This window comes from Scyliorhinus canicula, chromosome 4 (genome assembly GCF_902713615.1).
Source record: "Scyliorhinus canicula chromosome 4, sScyCan1.1, whole genome shotgun sequence".
NCBI classification, from domain to species: Eukaryota; Metazoa; Chordata; class Chondrichthyes; order Carcharhiniformes; family Scyliorhinidae; genus Scyliorhinus; species Scyliorhinus canicula.
Window position 1 is genome coordinate 189,774,507 of NC_052149.1, and position 20,449 is coordinate 189,794,955.

General features: G+C 46.4%; 1 protein-coding gene across 1 annotated transcript in view; it reads left to right on the top strand.

The window, feature by feature from the left end:
* Window positions 1–2,607: 2,607 nt before the first annotated feature.
* The window catches only part of LOC119965245 (A disintegrin and metalloproteinase with thrombospondin motifs 2-like), a 274,960-nt gene continuing 257,118 nt past the window's right edge, over window positions 2,608–20,449 (top strand). Inside the window, exons 1-2 of the mRNA XM_038795731.1 lie at window positions 2,608–3,292; window positions 3,712–4,070. Coding sequence (XP_038651659.1) covers window positions 3,211–3,292; window positions 3,712–4,070 — 441 coding nt within the window. The 5' untranslated portion in view covers window positions 2,608–3,210. The remainder of the gene's footprint in view (window positions 3,293–3,711; window positions 4,071–20,449) is intronic.

A 20,449-nucleotide genomic window follows, 5' to 3' on the forward strand; every position in this document is an offset into this window, starting at 1 on the left:
ATTTAAGACCACACTCTTCCCACTGTCAGCAGAGGCCCGCCAGGCCTTCAACTGCATCAAGGAGGACATCGCCAAAGCCGCCATGCGGGTGGTGGATGATTCCGTCCCCTTTCAGGTGGAGAGCGACTCCTCAGAGGTCGCTCTCGCCGCCACTCTGAATCAGGCAGGGAGACCAGTCGCTTTTTTCTCCCGAACCCTCTCCACTTCGGAACTTCGACACTCCTCAGTCGAAAAAGAAGCTCAAGCCATTGTGGAAGCCGTACGGCACTGGAGGCACTACCTCGCAGGTAGGAGGTTTACCCTCATCACCGACCAAAGATCGGTTGCCTTCATTTTCGACAACTCGCAAAGGGGCAAAATAAAAAACAATAAAATCTTGAGGTGGAGGACCGAACTCTCCACCTATAATTATGACATTATATATCGACTGGGGAAGCTCAACGAGCCCCCAGATGCCCTGCCCGTGGCACATGCGCCAGCGCGCAAAACGACCGCCTAAAGGCTATCCACAACAACCTCTGCCACCTGGGGGTCACCCGGTTCGCCCACTACATCAAAGCCCGAAATCTGCCTTTCTCCACCGAGGAGATAAAAACCATCACCAGGGATTGCCCGATCTGCGCAGAGTGCAAACCGCACTTCTATAGACCAGACAAGGCCCACCTGGTAAAGGCATCCCGGCCCTTTGAACGCCTGAGCATCGATTTCAAAGGGCCCCTCCCCTCGACCAATCGAAATGTGTACTTCCTCAACATCATAGACGAATTCTCCCGCTGTCCCTTTGCCATCCCGTGCCCCGATATGACCTCCCACATAGTCATCAGAGCCCTGCACAGTGTCTTCACCCTGTTTGGATTCCCCAGCTACATACACAGTGACAGGGGTTCGTCCTTCATGAGCGACGAGCTGCGTCAGTACCTGCTCGACAAGGGCATCGCCTCGAGCAGGACTACCAGCTACAACCCCAGGGGGAACGGGCAGGTGGAGAGGGAGAACGCGACGGTCTGGAAGACCGTCCTACTGACCCTCTGGTCCAGGAATCGCCCGACCTCCCACTGGCAGGAGGTCGTCCCCGACGCGCTCCATGCAATTAGGTCCCTCCTGTGCACTGCCACCAACCAGACCCCTCACGAACGACTATTTGTTTTCCCTAGGGGCACTACCACAGGGGCTTCGCTCCCATCTTGGTTGAGGACACCGGGCCCGGTTCTCCTCCGGAAGCACGTCCGGACACACAAAATGGACCCACTAGTAGAGAGGGTCCTACTACTGCATTCAAACCCCCACTACGCCTTTATTGAATACCCCGACGGCCGTCAGGACACCGTTTCCCTCCGGGACCTGGTGCTTGCAGGATCCATCACTACCACAACCACCGCCGAGGTACCCCTCACACTACACGCCACCCAACCCTCCACGCCCTGTGCCCCCACGCCTATAGGTTTCCTGTGCCCCCCTGTGCCCGTCACACCGGTCAGGAACGGAGCTCGGACCGAAACACCCCCGGAGTCCACCCTCATATCCACGCCGACCGTCACCACCCAGCCACCCGAAGAGGCTGCAACCCCGGTGCTCCGCTGATCCCAAAGGACGACTCGGCCACCGGACCGGCTCAACCTGTAGACCCGTCACCCCCGCCGGACTTGATTTTTTTTACAGTGGGTGAATGCGGTGAATGTAATTCACACTGTATAGTATTGCGTCCTTGTGGGCCCTGTCTGTGAGCCGTTGAGCTCTGCCCACAGAGGGAGATGAGGAGCTTGAACAGGGCTCCACCCTCGGCTCCGCCCATGGCTCTGCCCATGGCCCCTCCCACTACCAGAAGTATAAAGTGCTGCAGCCGTGTGAGCCTGCCCTCAGTTCTTCTGGTCGCAGGCAGGCTCAGTTGTAAGTCTATTAAAACCACAGTTTACTTCCAATCGTGTCTCGAGTGAATTGATGGTCACATCAGGACCCGTGTTTGGTTCTGGCCTGGGATGACTGTATGGAGTTTGCACATTTTCCCTATGTCTGTGTGAGTTTCCTCCGGGTGTTCCGGTTTCCCCCCACAGTCCAAAAATGTGCAGGTTAGGGGAACTGGCACTGCTAAATTGCCCCTTAGTGTCCTGGGGGATGTGCAGGTTAGGATATGAGGTGACAGGGGTCGGGCAGGCTGGCCAGGGGAGTGGCCCTAGGTAGAATGCTCTTTCGGAGGGTTGGTGCAGACTCGATGGGCCAAATGGCCTCCTGCATAGTCAGAATTCTATAATTCTATTAGCATTTAATTAATCCTCAATGCCCCCCTTTTTCTTATGTTCTGACATCTTTGTCAGTCTCTCCTTAGCTCTGCCCTATCCCTGACCTTCCAGTCTGCCCTTCCACTCTCCAAGTATATAATTCATCATCTTTCTATCCCTCTTCAGTCCTGTAGAAGGGCCACATGGAGCTGAAAGGCGAACTCTGCCACTCTCTCCAGGGATGCGGCCAGATCTGCTGAGTTTCTGTTTTTATTATATATAGATCCGACGACCTGGTCAGATCCCACATTTGTGTGAAAGCAAAATGCTGCCGACGCTGAAAATCTGACAGACAGAAAACGCTGAAATAAACCTCAGCAGGTCTGGTGGCATCTGCGGGGAGGGAGAGAAGAGTTTGTTTGGAGTCCGGGTAACTCACTCGTTCGGAGCACCGCAGATGCTGCCAGACCTGCTGAGATTTCCCAGCGATTTCGGTTTTTAGCCTGTATCGATGTAGCTTTTTTTGGTGGAATCTTTTGGGTGGCTGCTCCACTCGAACCTAGAGGGAGCCCTTGCTCAAGCAGTCTGGAGTGGAAGGAAGCGGAATTCTCAACTTCTCACACAAGATCATTGAAATCTTCTGCTTCTTCGCAGGATCTAGATGTACACGTGGTGGAGCCCAAACTGCCTCCTCCCGTATTCTCTCTCTCTCTCTCTCTCTCTCGGTGCAGTGGCCGCGATCTGTCAATCACAGTGACTTCATGTTGTACGTCCCGTGCTTTCAATATTTCTCCCAACCTCCCGGCCTCTGGTTCGCTGCCTCCGATCCAGTGACACCGAGTTAAGGGACTGGTTGAAGGAGATACTGAGGCAGCGCCTGCCGGCAGCCCCCCGCCCCCGCCGCTGCTCTGGCACCGCCCGGAGCCGCAGTCGACAGCAAGCGCTCAACTTTAATGCGAAACCCCAACAAGTTTGTGACACTTTGGAGCGTGCGATGGATTACTTGTGCGGAACGCTGTACTTTGCCCTTATAGCCTTTCTCGGTGCTGACGGCCTTTATCTCGCTCAGTATACAGGTATGTATGTATGTGTGTGTGTGGTGGTGGTGGTGGGGTGGGTCGGTCGGTGGTTGGGGGGGTTTCCTTCACTCGCTTTCCTTATCTGATCTCCAATACTTTTCTTTTAAAAGAATAAGGGACACCAATTGGAGCGGGATTTTCCTGGAGACTGCAGTGGCATTTGTGTATCTCCTGCCTCTTTGATTGTATCCGGAACTAAGTTTGTTACTGCGAAATTGATACAACATTGGTACAATTTTAGGCATGGTATCGACTTGCCAATCCCATGCCAGTGAGGCTGTGCAGCTGTGAAGTTTAGAGCCGAGATGTGTAAATATTTACACTTAACATATGAACTCCTTGTTTTGATGGTGTGATTGCAGGCGTCGCTTTTGAAAGTTCACCGCGTTTTTTTTGCGCCTCTTGTCTAATTGCAGATTTACTTCAGGACAAATTGGACAACTATGAGCTGATGACTCCAAGCAGCACAGATGTGCAGGGGAGATTTCTATCCCACGCTGTGTCAGCATCTGGCAAAAGACGGTCTAAAAGGCACAGTGGGAGTTTCCAGCAAGCTCCAGCTGATGGGCAGTTGTATTACAATGTCACCGTGTTCGGACAGCAGTTTCACCTCCGGCTGAAGCTCAACTCCAGGCTGGTGGCACCTCGAGCGACGGTGGAGTGGCAGGACGGCAATGTCACTCGCAAGGAGCCTCTGCATGGAGACTGCGTCTACTCCGGAGATATCACTGATGTACCGGGGGCTTCGGTCGCCATCAGTAACTGTGATGGGCTGGTAAGCGGCATTCCAGCACGCCTTCCACAACAAGCCAACCTTCACATATTAACCCCTTCCCTGCCGAAACTCACTGCACATTGCAGCATTAAATTCTATATGTGATGGTATAACGCATGATTGAAACGACGGTTCTCATCATCTCGCCAATAATTACGCTAGATTTAAATATAATAGAAAACGTAGAAATTAATATTAATGGAGATGTGGACTCTTGGCGTTATACTGGCTGAGACTTATTCGAGTTTATGGTTGATCCTGAAGTTTTCCTCTGCCATTCCTAACATTTTTTAAAAATAAATGTTTTTATTGGGTTGCCATTCCCAACATCAGCATGCTCACATTTAATTCCCTGTCAGCGATTAGCAGGTGAGAATTTATTCAAAAGAAAACTTAACTGCTGACTTATTACAGGGACTAATGTAATTTAGCGAAGGAATAACGTTGATTTTTAATGCAATGAATAGCTGTGGGTGTGATTTTTAAAACATGAGGCAATTGAATTTAACTGAGGACAAGTGTCCTTAAAAGTTGTTATTCCTTGGCTGAGATAGGTTCTGACTTTCAATAAGTTATAAAATTGAAACATTTTGTATTTGATTATTGATGGCCATAAAAAGCCAAAAGATGTTCAATTAGCAATCTTTCCACGTAACTAAAGTCCATTGTCCCAAATATCATCCTTTTATCTTGGTAATCTTCAGAAAGTGTGGTACCCAGAAATATACTCAATACTCCAGCAGATGCCTCACCAGTGTTTCGTGATGTTTTACAGTGGCTTCTTTGCTTTTGTATTCAACTAGCCTATTTGCAAATCCCATACATTTTAGCTTTATTAACTTGCTTTGTGATCTTCAAGGATTTGTAAATTTGAATTCCTGGTCCCTATGTTCTTGCAACCCCTCAAAATACTACCATTTAAGTTATACAGATGTCCTTATCAGTTCTCCCAAAGTGCATCACTTTACAATTATCTGCATTAAATCTCATCTGCTATGTGTCTTTCCGTTTCAGTAGTCTGTCCTCCTGAAGTCTTCTATCCTGCTCCATATTTACTATGTTGCCAGGTCTTGTCATCATCTACAAATTTCAAAATTTCACTTTTATGTACACACATGCAAGTCATTTTAATTTAATAAAAAATACAGTAGTCTTAACACTGATGATTCTTGGGGAATCCCAATGCATACATGGCATTGGTCTGAAAGACCTATGTTCATTAATAATTTCTGCCTTTAATAATCTCTGTCATTCCTTAGCCAATTACGTACTCAAATTACGCTATCCCTCATGTGTTTATATTTTTGGAATAAGTCTTGTAAAATGTCTTTTAAAAGTCTTGATATCCAACATCTACTTCACTACCTTGATCAACCCTCCCAGTGACTTAATCAAAGAACTGGCGGCACGGTAGCATGGTGGTTAGCATAAATGCTTTACAGCTCCAGGGTCCCAGGTTCGGTTCCCGGCTGGGTCACTGTCTGTGCGGAGTCTGCACGTCCTCCCCGTGTGTGCGTGGGTTTCCTCCGGGTGCTCCGGTTTCCTCCCACAGTCCAAAGATGTGCGGGTTAGGTGGATTGGCCATGCTAAATTGCCTGTAGTGTCCTTAAAAAAAGTAAGGTTAAGGGGGGAGGGTTGTTGGGTTACGGATATAGGGTGGATACGTGGGTTTGAGTAGGGTGATCATTGCTCGGCACAACATCGAGGGCCGAAGGGCCTGTTCTGTGCTGTACTGTTCTATTCTATCTATAACTCAATCAGGGTAGTTGGATGCTGTACCTTTATTTAAAAAAAATGCAAGCTGGCTGCTCCTATTTATCCATGTTTCTCCAATGAAGAAGTCATTTCCTCCTTTGATAATGGTGTCTACTAATTTCCCCACTACTGATGTTAGATTAAATTGCCTTAGTCACTAAGGTTTTCCCTTTTCCCTTTTTATAAGCTGTGTGTATTATTTGCAATTCTCTAGCCCTCTGGCACCACTAACATATCCAAGGAAGACTGAAAGTTTGTAATTAGAGCTTTTACTATCTCCACCTTGGCTTCCGAAACAACCAAAGATGCATCTAGACTGAGTGACTTGTTAAATTTGAGTGATTCCAGCCCATTAAAAATCTCCTTTCCATCTATTTGTATTCGATCCAATGTCTTTACCATGCTCCTTCCCCCCCCAAAAATGGTGTGCTGCAACAGATTCATCATAATTTTATTTTGTGTCCCTCTTTCAGCCAACTCCAGGCCTCATTTGTCCTCGGTCGGCCTCACCATTCTTTTAATTATCCTTTTACTTTTTAGAAGATATTTTTTAGGTTGTCTTTATGTTACCCCCACCCCCAATCATTTATTTTACTCTCTCTTTGATCTCCTTATATCCTTTTAATTTCCCCCAACACTGCCTGTATCCTGCCTGGTTTTGATTTCTACTCTGGTTCGAACATTTTGACATAAGCCTTTTTCTTCTTTATTTTCTCTTATATTCCCTTTGTCATCCAGGCAGTTGTGGCTTTGGATGTCCCAGTGCCCCATGTTTCCTCCTTAAATGAATCTCCACCTGGAAGGCCCACCATTACTCATTTACTGATTTCCCATCTTTGTTTCCAGTCCAGCTAAACTTCTCAATTCACTGAAATTGGCTCTCTTAATTGGTTATTTTCACCTGTGGATTTCTTTGTTCCTTTCCATAACATTCAGATGTTTCCCACTGAAACACACTCCACTTGCCCAATTTATTCCCCAGAACTAGATCCACTACTGATTCTTATTGGGCTGGCAACACAGCCCAAGTTCTCCTATAAACATTTGTGAAATTTAGCACCTTCCTTTCTCTTTATCCTCTTCAGGTACCCGCACACAGATTGGGAAAATATTTTGTGCTCGACTTTTTACATTTTAAAATTGTCTACAGATTTGTACCACTATCATCTCTGGCTCACAATTGGGGGTCTATTGTATACACCCAGCAATGTATAGCTCATTTTCTGTTCCTTAACTCTAATGAATTAGGTTCAGTCTTTGAATTATCTCCTGTAGGAGATATTCCTGATCAATATTGTCACCCCACTTACTCCTTTCCCACCTCCAAAAATTCCCTATCCCTCCTGAGTACATTGTTGCCAGGAATGTTTACGTCCCATACCTACTCATGTTTAAGCCAGGCCTCCATTATATGACAACCCTATGTTGCAATTTGCACTTGTACCCAGCAAGCTTGTTTGTAACACTCTTGCATTAACACAATATACAATCTGACATGATGTTAATTGGCTTGGCTTTTTTCTTTCATCTATTACTGCTCTTTCTACACTATATTTGGGGAAGACGGGGGTGTAGTGGGAATATAATTGGGCCAATAATCCAGAGACCCAGTCTGTTCTGAAGATATAGGTTCAAATTTCATCACGTCAGTTGGTGGATTTTACACTCAATTAATAAATCTGAAATATAAATCTAGTTCAATAATGGTTGTTATAAAATGCACTTAAAATGCTGGCATGCCGTTACCTCTTAAAGGCATATTACAACATTTTCAAACTTTATGTACTCTTGTTTCTGTTCACATATGCCTAGAATTAAAAACACAAATGTGTTTGCATGAGTGATTCGTGGCTTTAAATCATTATACACACACAATGAAACTATTGTCGATTGTTGTAAAAACCCATCTGGTTCACTTTCCTTTAAGGAAGGAAATCCGGCATCCTCTTCTGGTCTGGCCTCCGTGTGAATCCAGATTTACAGCAATGCGGTTGACTCTTAACCCGTCCTCCGAAAATGGCCTAGCAAGCCACCCAGTTCAAAGGCAATTAGGGATGGATAACAAATGCTGACCTTACCAGCATTGCCCACATCGCATGAAAAAATAAAGAAAATAAATCCCTGTTCTGTTGCTGTTTGTACCTTCTTCTATGCATGTTGTTGTCTCCATTCAGCTGCTGCATTCCGGTTCTCCTCTCCCTTCAAAATTAGCTTAAACTCTTCCCTATGCCAGGAGTTAACCTCAGCACAAGGACATTGGTGGTGTAGCTGCCTGGCCTGGCTGCTCCAGCATTGATCCCAATACCCCAAGAATCTGAATCCCTCACTTTTGCACCACCTCGGCACCCATTCATTCACCTCTACACTCATAAAACATACAGTGCAGAAAGAGGCCATTTGGCCCATTGAGTCTGCACCGACCCACTTAAGCCCTCACTTCCTCCCTATCCTCCCAACCCAATATCCCCATCTAACCTTTTTAGGACACTTGGGGCAATTTAGCATGGCCAATCCACCTAACCTGCATGTCTTTGGACTGTGGGAGGAAACCGGAGCACCCGGAGGAAACCCACGCACACACGGGGAGAACGTGCAGACTCTGCACAGACAGTGATCCAGCAGGGAATCGAACCTGGGACCCTGGTGCTGTGAAGCCACAGTGCTAACCACTATGCTACAGTGCTGCCCACTCATCCTGTTCCTGTACTCGCAAACACTGGGTTCACTTGAGAGGTTCCCATTTATGAGGTCCCGTTCATCAAAAATATTAACCAATAGTCTAAATACTTCCCGGTAAGTTATTTGCGCTTCTTCACACTCTGCTGATTATAACTTTGAGATTGAGATTTGTTGAGATTTTTCCCTCTGCCTGATATCTGAGTTCTATTCCCCCGATAGTCTCAGCCATTGCTGGTTCTTAGGCACTGCTTAATTCGGTTGCCCTGGTTCTGCTGATGGGGCTGATTGAAACTGTGGCAAGACAGGAAGGTATTCCTTCTGGAGGTACTTACCAGCTTTTTTGTGTTTGTGTTGATGCTGTCATACTGCATTCCCTGATCATCCGATAATTTGTGAATCTACGTCATTCTTGGTTCTGGAGTTTATTATCTACCAATATTTAGTGAGTGGTTAGATAATTTCCAATAATTAGGATTCGTAAAAGGGACCTGAAGATAGAATCACTTATTGAGATTGGGTAGGTTGAAGTGTGTTGTGGTCAGTAAGTATGAAATTTGGGTGCTGCTCTCTAGATTGGTTACATGGATCATCTTGTATGTTGGATTTAACTTGTTGCACACTGAAGTGGGATGGAAATTTGAAAGATTTCTGCATGTGGCAGAAATAATTCTTCCGTGCTTTGATCCTTTAATCTGATTTCATACACACACCTGCTTTTATGCTTACTTTATGCTGGTTTGAAATCCAACATAATCTCATTTATAAACCCTTCGTGAAAATTATCAAGGGGTTATTGAATAGATTGGTTTTATCTTGGTTATGGTGTGCAGTGACCTCAATATAAGGGATGGGGAAGAAAAGAGGCCTATGTCATTCTAGCGGAGAAGGGAAGAGACCATGTGATCATGGTCGAACTGAGAACAATTTTGTTTACTCTTGTCACTGATTCAAATCTGAGTGATGTCACCAGTGCTGACACGTGAAATACAAACACATTGCAAATATGTGCTGATTATGTTTTTAAATAGAATTGACAACAGTGTGGTTCAGAAGTACAATTCTGTAAGTCTTTCTATTGGAGTTTCAATTTTAATGGGAATTGCATCAAACAAAATAAAAACAAAAAAGAATAGCCGTGGGTAACAATGTACAATAGGTGCAGCGCACAACAGTAGTCAATGCAAGAATGGGAACCAATAAGACCATATAAATCCAGTCCAAGGATGTCCAGGTTAAGTGGATTGGCCATGATAAAAATTGCCCCTTGCTGTCCAGGAGTGTGCAGATTAGGTGGGGTTATGGTGTAATGGGGATAGGGTGCTCTCCCAGAGTGTTGGTGCAGATCTGATGGGCCGAATGGCCTTCTGCACTGTAGGGATTCTATGTTCATGGATGAAATCCCCAGTATATTTCCTTCACAGATATATAACCCATCTGCACTAGAACAAGATGCATGCAACATCACAGACCTACATTGTACCCACAACTACAAAACAAAATGACAGAAGGAAGAAAACAATATCCTGAAAACCTCAGAGCTCAAAACCCCAGAGCTCAAGGGGAAATCAACTAATTCTCACAGTTCAAAGACACTCTGAAGGCAGGCATGGTATCACAGTGATTAGCACTGCTCCCTCACAGCACAAGGAACCCAAATTGGACTCCGGCCCAGGGTGACTCTCCATGTGGAGTTCACACATTCTCCCTGTGTCTGTGTTGGTTTCCTCCGGGTGCCCCAGGGTTTCCTGTCACAGTCTAAAGATGCGTAGGTTAGGTGGATTGGCCATGATCAATGCGCGGCGTTATGGGGATAGGCCGGGAGAGTGGCCCTAGGTAAGGTGCTCTTTTGGCAGGTCGGTGCAGACTTGATGGGCTGAACAGCCCCCTTCTTCACTGTAGGGATTCAATGGATTATTCTCCAGGCCCAGGCTAGAACAGACAGCCATGATATAATTACAGGATGATGAGGGGAGGACCGGCACCACCAAGTCTCAAATCTCAACCCAGGATTTCCCATAGAACCAAATGGATACACAGATCTGTCATGATATGCAAACATGCAACCAATGAACACTCAGAATAGGACACAACCAATGGGCAGTCTGGACACTCAGAGGTGGCATGACCACAAGGGGGCATGACATAAACACTACAAAAGGGACGAGACACTCACACCCTGCCTCTTTCCACAGACAGACATCTAGAGAGTTAGACAGGGTTGATCAGCAGCATCACACCCCAGCACATGGCTGAGAGCAAGCTGGTACAGTTAGACTGAGTTACTACAGTTAGATTAGTAGAGAGTCAAACTCATTTGAGAACTGTGTTAATAGTTAAATAAACACGTTGAACTCATTTCAGAGCCTGGAGCATCCTTTAGTTAAGACTGCATCAAGTAGCAGTCTGTGTTATCCGAAGCAGCATAACACGACATGATAGCAGGAGTGACTGTTCAATCTATTTAGTTCAACTCAGCAAGATCCGTGACAACCAGCTACTGAATACAGGCACAATGGACACGATTCAGGTTCCTCATCAGCTCAGGACCACCGTCAATCTTAGTGCCAACTGGCAATCATTCAAGCAGAAATTTCAACTTTACGTGGAAGCATCCAACTTCAATGACTGATGCTCGGAAGATAGCTCTTCTACTCACCACTGCGGGTGATCATGCAATAGAGATCTTCAACTCCTTTCACTTTACCGAAGGGCAGGGCTAAACGAAGTACCAAACAATCCTGGACAAATTCGACAGCCACTGCGAGGTGGACACCAACAAAATCTTCGAGAGCTACATCTTCAAGCAGAGGATGCAAGGTAAAGATGAATCCTTCAACTCCTATCTAACTAACCTTAGACTGCTAGCGCATTCCTGCAACTTCGGTGATATCAATGACTCCATGATAAGAGACCAAATCGTTTTTGGAGTCCACTCTGATCCTCTGTGAGAGCAATTGTTGAAAATCAAGCACATGACCCTGCCAGCCACGATTGAAACGTGTACCGTGCATGTGCACTCTAAAAATCGCTATCACAGTACAAAACGGTAGAAAGTGAAAAACAAACCTCCCATGAGGTGGAGTGTGTTCAGGCCATCTTCTGGATGCAGGACCTCCACATTGATGAAAGTGGCCATTTTGCGCGCTTTTCCCAGGGCCCGACGCATGCGCAATGCAATCAGGAACACAAAGCGGCTGAAAACCGCACTGCGCAGGTGCAGACGTCCGAGAACCACACCGTGCATGCACAACGGCGCACTGAGCATCATGACGCCGACGTCATGAAGTGTGTGAACTGTGGCACCGCCCATTAAAAAGAAACCTGCCCTGCAAGAGGCAAACGCTGTTTAAACTGTGGGAAACCAAACCACTATGCAGCCCTGTGCAGATCTACACCACCAGTCAGGAGCCAGCACTCCCAATTCCGACAGCGGCGCATCAGAAGTGTGCAACACCGAATGCATGACTCTGATCCAGGCAGTGTGACGGATCCAGACAACACTTACCGAGTGGGCTTTGTTACGAAGTGCGAATGCACCACACCGGACACATCGCAAACCCAATCAATCCCGGCCGTGGATTCCGAGGACGAATGGCATGCAGTGATGAAGGTCAGCCACAGCCCCATCCCGTTCAAACTGGACACAGGTGCCTCCGCCAACCTGATTTCGCAGGTGGACTTCAAGAGAATCAAGAAGCCGCCCACAATCCTTCCAGCTGCCTGCAAACTCCTGGACTACAATGGAAACTCAATCAAGGCACTGGGGTCCTGCCATCTGCAGATGGCCAACTGACACACACAAGCAAGCTTATGCTTTGAGATTGTTAAACCAGACAGGGCGTCCCTGCTAGGTGCGCACGCCTGCAAGCAACTGAATCTCATTCAAAGTGCCTAGTCTACACCACAACGCCATCCCATTCGGATCTTCAGGCCAGCATCGACGACATCCTAACCCAGTACCCAGATGTATTTAGCGGGATGGGCACGCTGCTGTCCGAGTACAAGATTCTACTGCGGCCCAATGCCAAGCCAGTGGTCCACACACCACGACGAGTCCCTGCTCCACTGAGAAAGCGCCTGAAGGCAGAGCTCACGGGTCTACAACAAAAAGGCATCATCTCCAAGGTCACTGAACCAACCGACTGGGTCAGCTCGACGGTGTGCGTAAAGAAGCCTTCAGGGACCTACGCATCTGCATTGACCCCAAGGATCTAAATAAAAACATTATGCGGGAACATTAACCCATCCTGAAGAGCGAAGAAACGTGTGCTTCTTCACAAAATTGGACGCATCCCAAGGATTTTGGCAAATCCAACTTGAAGAATCCAGCAGAAGGCTCTGCACCTTCAACATGCCTTTTGGCAGATTCTGCTACAACCGAATGCCATTTGGCATCATCTGGAACAGCTGAAGTCTACCTCCATGCCAGTAAAAGGGACGTAGAGGATATTGACCTAGTGACCGTGAAGGAAGGGCCAAGTCGGGATGGTTTGTGGCTTGGGGGGGGGGGACTGGCAGGTGATGGTGTTCCCATGAGTTTGCAGCCCTTGCTTTTCCAAGTGATAAGGTTTGGAAGGTGCTGTTAAATGAGTCTTGGTGAGTTGCTGCAATGCACCTTGTAGATGGTACATACCCCTGTCACTGCACTGTGGTAAAGGGAGTGAGTAATTCAGATGCTAGATGGGTTCCTGATCCAGTGGGCTGCTTTGTTCTGGATGGTTTCGAACTTCCTGAGTGTTGTTGCAGCTGAATTCATTCAAGTAACTGAGGAGGATTCCATCACACTCCTGACCTGTGCCTTGAAGATGATTGGGCTTTGGGGAGTCAGGAGAGAAGTTACTCGTAGAATTCCCAGTCTCAGACCTGCTCTTGTAGCCACAGTTTCTAAACGGGCTTGTCCAGTTAGGTTCCTGGTCAACTGTAACTCTGAGAATGTTGATGCAAGAAGATTCAGTGATGTGTTCCCTTTGAATGTCGATGGGTGATGGTTAGAGTTTCTTTTGTTGGAGATGGTCATTGCCTGGTGCTTGTGTGGTATGAATAGAATATAAGCTGAAGCATGAATATTATCCAGGTCTGGTTTCATGAGGGCATGGACTGCTTCAGTATCTGAGGAATTGCAAATAATATGCAAACATCATTGAACATCTCCACTTCTGACCTTGTTGATGCAGGGGGGTCATTCATGAAGCTGTCAAAGATCGTTGGTCCTCGGTCACTATCCTGAGAATATCCTGAAGCAACTGAGATGATTGAACAACTACAATAGTGCTATGCATGACTCCAAGCATTGGAGAGTTTCCACTTGATACCCATTTAGCTCCATTTTGCTCAGGTTCCTTGATGCCACACTAATCAAATTTTGCTTTGATGCCAAGGACAGTCACTCTCACTCCACCTTGGGATTCAACTTTTTTGTGCATGTTTCGGACAAAGCCATAATGAGGCCATGGCAGAACCAAAACTGCTGAAACAGATCAGGCAATTTTCTAGGAAATTTTCTGTCAAAACCTCAACGCTATCAACATTCATTTTGAAAATTCTCCGAGGACTTCATCTAAAGGGAGTAAATGCTGTGTTGTAAGATCATAGAATCATAGAATCTACAGTGCGTAAGGAGGCTATTCAGACCATCAAGTCTGCACTAGCTCTTGGAAAGAGCACCCTACCCCTTAACCCAGCAACCCCACCTCACCTTTTTGGACACTGAGGGCAATTTATCATGGCCAATCCACCTAACCTGCACATCTTGGGACTGTGGGAGGAAACCGGAGCACCCGGAGGAAACCCACGCAGACACTGGGAGAATGTGAGACTCCGCACAGACAGTGACCCAAGCCAGGAATCGAACCTGGGACCCTGGAGCTGTGAAGCAACTGTGCTAACCACTGTACTACCATGCCGCCCATAAATTTTGAGTACCCGATTCTTTTTTTTTCCCCAAATTAAGGGGCAATTTCGCATGGCCAGTCCACCTACCCTGCACATCTTTGGGTTGTGGGGGTGAGACCCACACAGACACAGGGAGAATGTGCAAACTCCACATCGTCAGTGACCCGGAGCCGGGATCGGACCCGGAGCCGGGATCGAACCTGGGTCCTCAGCGCCATGAGGCAGCTGTGCCAACCACTGTGCCACAATGCCATCCAGAAATTCCTGAGTGAAAGGGTCTTCTTGGCCATCGACATCTTGCTATTAATGCACCTGATTTGCAGAAGGAATGTGAGACGGACGTGAGGCCAGGCAGAACATTACCAGCTGCTGGAGGAGATGGAGACCGAGAACAAGCTAGACTCCTGTGCAGAAGTCCTCCTTTGGACTTTATCCAATGGGACTTTAGTGCTGCATCTGAGTAAGTGAGTACTCTCAGCCCCTGGACCCTGCTAATGTGTGTTAAAACACTTCCACCTTCAGTGGAAATGGATGTGTGGAACCTTCATGTATTTTTGCTCCATACAATCAGCACTTGGATGCTAAACTTGCAGGTGTCTCTGTTTAAGCACCTGCAGGCAAGTTCAAATTTTGTAATTAGCAATTAGGACTTAGTAAACCTTCAGACTTGTTTTATTAGCACAGTATCCATTTAGGACCTGTTTTCAAACTTTGGCCAAAATATCGCCAAAGTTCCAAAAAACAAGAGATTTAAAGGGAAATTGTCAATCGTTCATAAATGTTGAGGCTCTTGTCGCAAAGTTAATAAAATAGGAATTCCATAACAGGCGCATATTTTGTTGGCAGCATAAAAAAATATCTTGGGCGCAATTCTCCGACCCCCACGCCGGGTGGGAGAATCGTGGGAGTGCTGGGCGATTCCCGCCACGCCGCCCTGGCACCCAATTCTCTCCCCCCCCCCCCCCCCCAAACAGCGTGCCGCGTTTCACGACAGGCCGCTCGGAGAATCGCCGCTCGCAGTTTGTAGCAGGCAAGCGGCGATTCTCCGGCCCAGATGGGCCGAGCGGCCTACCCAATCCGACGGGTTCATGCCGGCGCCAACCACACCTGGTCGCTGCCGGCGTGAAAAGCGCACCAACGCTGCATGTGCGGCCTGTGGGGGGGGAGGGAGGATCGAGCATCGGGGGGTGCTCAGTAGGGGTCTGGCCCGTGACCGATCGGCGGGCCGGCGTCTCTAAAGGACGCACTCTTTTCCTCCGCCGCCCCGCAAGAACAATCCTCCATGTCCGCGGGGAGGTGGCAACCGCGCATGCGCGGGTTACTTCATTTGATCGGTGTCGGCCGTGTAATTTACGCGGCGCCGCTTTCACACGGCGCCAAGGCCCGGCGCACGTAATTGACGCAGCGCCGCTCCTAGCCCCCTGGGAGTGGGAGAATAGGGGGCGAGGAGCGGCCTCCGACGCTGGAGTGAAACACTCTGGTTTTCACTCCGGCGTCGGCATTTAGTCTCCCGATGGGAGAATTTCGCCCCTTGTATATGTAAAGCTCTGTGGAGTAATCCGAGCAGGTTTACTATAGGTACCAGTCTATAAACCTCAGCATACACACTCTTGTAGAGGTTTGACTTTTCAATATTAGATATGGACCAGCACTTTTCCTCCATGAATCTATGAGTACTGCACTAATACAGGCATGGAACACTGCTGGAGAGGCAAGTTTCTCCCAGTGTAAAATCTATATTACAGATGAGGAAAAGCAAGTCAACCAGCCAGAACTACAGATTGTGATATTTCCCATGGAATGATCATAACAGTGAAATACAGCATTACGTACACATTTCTCACTTTCAAATTGTTGTAACATGGCAGAAATGACCATTTATTTCTGTGTTATTGGTTTATGTTATGATTTGTGCACGTGGTAAAGGGAACTTTGCACTAGTTGTGCACTGGTACAAAAGCACTACTTTGCATTGGTACAAACGCTGAAGTCTCACAGGATCAGAGGAGAGCTGACAAGATGGATACCGAACTGATATGGTCACAGAAGACAGAGGGTAGCAGTAGAAGGGTGGTTTTCTGAATGGAGGGCTGTGACTAGTGGTGTTGCACAGGGGTCAGTGCTGAGACCTTTGCTGTTTGTAGTATATATAAATGATTTGGAGGAAAAAACTGGTCTGATTAGTAAGTTTGTGGATGACACAAAGGTTGGTGGAGTTTCAGATAGTGATGAAGATTGTCAGAGGTTACAACAGGATGTAGATTGGTTGGAGACTTGGGCAGAGAAATGGCAGATGGAGTTTAATCCGGACAAATGTGAGGTAATTTTGGAAGATCTAACACAGGTGGGAAGTTTATAGCAAATGGCAGAACCCTTTTGAGTATTGACAGGCAGAGCGATCTGGGTGTTCAAGTCCACAGGTCACTGAAAGTGACAACGCAGATGGATAAGGTAGTTAAAAGGCATCTGGCATGCTTGCGTTCATTGATCGGGGCATTGAGTATAAGAATTGGCAAGACATGCTCCAGCTATAAAAAAACCTTAGTTAGACAACACTAGTTGTCACACTACCAGAGGGATGTGGAGGCTTTGGAGAGGGTACAGAAGAGGCTTACCAGGATGTTGCCTCGTCTGGAGGGTATTAGCTATGAGGGGAGGTTGGATAAACTCGGATTTTTTCACTGGAAGGACGTCGGCAACTCGATAGAAGTTTACACAATCATCATAGAATATACAGTGCAGAAGGAGGCCGTTCGGCCCATCGAGTCTGCACCGGCTCTTGGAAAGAGCACCCTACCCAAGGTCAACACCTCCATCCTACCCCCATAACCCAGTAATCCCACCCAACACTAAGGGCAATTTTGGACTCTAAGGGCAATTTATCAAGGCCAATCCACCTAACCTGCACATCTTTGGACTGTGGGAGGAAACCGGAGCACCCGGAGGAAACCCACGCACACACTGGGAGGCTGTGCAGTGACCCAAGCCGGAATCGAACCTGGAACCCTGAAGCTGTGAAGCAATTGTGCTATCCACAATGCTACCGTGCTGCCCACAATTATGAGGGGCATGAACAGAGTGAATAGTCAGAAGCCTTTTTCCAGGGTGGAAACGTCAATTATTAGGGGATATAGGTTTAAGATGCGAGTGGAAAAGTTTAGAGGAGATGTGCGAGGGAAGTTTTTCTACACAGAGGGTGGTGATTGCCTGGAAGTGGCTGAAGCAGGTATGATAGCAATGTTTAAGAAGCATCTCGACAAACACTTGGATAGATTGGGAATCGAGGGATATGGATCCCAGAAGTGCAGAAGGTTTTAATTCAAACAGGCACCATGATCAGCGCAAACTTGGAGGATCAAAGGGCCTGTTCCACCTAACCTGCACGTTTTTGGAAATCAGAAGGGGAAGGTGAGAGATAGAGATTGGATTGGGAAGAAAGAAGTCCATGGTCACGCCATCAGCAGCTTGTTCATTGTGCCAGATCACAAGATGGGGGTGAGCTGGGAATTCAAAAGGAGCATGAATCGGGAACAAACATCTTCAATGTTCTCAGCGGCATCAGATACTGCATGTCCCTTCGCAGTCAGTCTTATAATATAGCAAGCTATCTCATTGAAAGGGCTTGGGAAATTGAAGTATAGCCTACTGGTTCTACTCTGTTCCCATCTGTTTTGTGCTGCTTCATCAAGCAAGAGAGAGAACAGAGTGTCACTGATTGTGTTCCATGGTATGTGGCTGTATAGCTGGAGATATGTGGTGGCAGAGAGGGATGGATGAGGCTGGCAACTTTGTTAGATAGGTGAAAGGGAATTTCTGAATATTTGGCAGGGGCCCTGGAGAGTTCTGCTGGGTGAGTGATGGGGACGTGGTGAATCGAGCAGCATGAGGGATTACTGATATGGGTAGGTAGGAGATGTCATTTGAAGATGCATTCACTGACTTTGATCATATGTGGGTGGTCTTTAGACTTCTTGGGCCCCTTCTGCCAGGTCCTTGTCTACAGACTCAGTGAGTTGACTTTGCTGGCCATTTGCTTCCCCTGCCTTCTGAGAGCGGTCCTTGAGGATCTCCTAGATCTAGAGGCAACCAGCAGTGTGGACAATGCTTGATCCTGTGCTGTGATTGTTGAGGTGGCAACCCCAAATTGAAGTAAGTCAATCTTTGATCCAATATCTTGTTTCATTCAGGCGATATGGAATTTTTTTTTCTATTCCTACATTATAAGCATACCTACAGATTAGGATACTTGACAATTGATGAATGGGCAGTAAATGAATGTCAATATGCAGGGTTGCATAAAGTTAAGTGCCACAAACTTGGGTGATATTCACAGCTCCTACATTGACTTACTAGTCTGTAGCCCTGATGTGGTTTTATATGAAACAATTCTAAAGATTTTTTTCTGACTTGACTATTCTGGAGATTGAATCCACTACTGTGCATGATGTGCTTTTTATTTGGGTTCATAAATTGCATTAAAATTGCAGAGCAGGAATGACAAATTTGTTGACCAGAATAATGCTAAGCACAGGATTAACTACAGTATGATGCTTCTAATCGATCAATTCAAGCATAAGCTTGCTCACTATTTGCTGCAAATGTGAAACAGTTCTACAAATTGGACTCAAATAATAAATTAGCAATGATGATAATCATTGGATTACTGGATCACACCAATTTAAAATACCTGGATTTCAGTGCAGGAGTTCAGGGGCAAAACACTTCAGGTGATAAAATAAATAAATTAAGACTTTAATTGTCTCACAATGCTTCATAATCTGAATATACTGTTGATGCGGTTGAAACCTGATTGGACTGCCTCTAATAATGGGGGGTATTCAAATTGCATCAGATGCAGGCACTAGAAATTAGTTCTTTAACCTTATCAGCTTTGCAGTCCAGACATTGCTCTGCATTTAAAAAATATTGGTTTCATCGAAGAGTACATGATGTGTTATGGCCAGTTAAATGAGTGAAAAGCAGTCTTCAATCACAGTTGATAACTAACTTCCATAAAGGAACCACTGGGATAGTTGAAGTTCAATATGGCTGCATTGAAAATTAGTACTTTTTTCCATTTTATCAAGTAATAAAAGGTGAAGCAATTTAGATGAATTTAGCTCTGTAAAAAGAGGTAATTTTGAGTTTGGTTGCAGGTTGGCAGCCTTCCCTGCTTCTAAGGCGAATCTGAAATTTGGATGGATATTACCGATAATATTTCAACCAATTATTTTAATCTGATTAGATTTTCCAACTTCAGTTGACGAGTTAACATGGATCAAGTAGCTTCCTTTCCAGCTGTAAATTCCGTGATTCTCCCAACTCTGGGATCAGCGTCCTGATTCGGCTCCTGAGCACAATGACATTCCAAAATAATTGTTGGGGAAGTGGAACTTTATTTATACCTATAAGCAGGCAGAGTACAATTTGCAATCTAATCTCTCACTCTTGCAACTGCTTTACAAGGTCAAAGGTTCAAGACCCACATCAGAAACCTGAACAGATCATCCAGGCTAACTCTTCAGTGCAATGGAGAGCTGCCCATCTTTTAGTTGCTAGCTGGTGGAACATCATCACCTGGAGGTTTCCCTCCAAGCCACTCACCATCCTGATTTGGAAATACATCTCTGTTTGTTCACTGTTGTTGGGTCAGAATCCAGGCACTCCCTCCCTAACAGCACTGTGGGTGTACCTACATCACATGGGCTGCAGTGGTTCAGGAAAGTAGCTCACCATCATCTTCTCAAGGGCAATTAGGGATGGGCAATAAATGCTGGCCCAGCCAGCGACGCCCACCTCCTTATGAATTTATTGATAAAAATACCAACTGGTCAGCTACTTATTTCTTTTAGACCAGTGCATTGATCCCAGTGAAACAAATAGTGGTCAACCTTGTATTTGCAACTTTTGGGTGCAAAGAATAGATTAGACGACTTTCCGAGATCACTGCAGAAGTGTTAGGTTAAACAAAATTTTTTTAAATTATGGAAGATTTTGATCCAGAAGATGGAGCAAAAGTGGTAAGATGAGTGCAGGAGCAGGGGTGTCTTGCT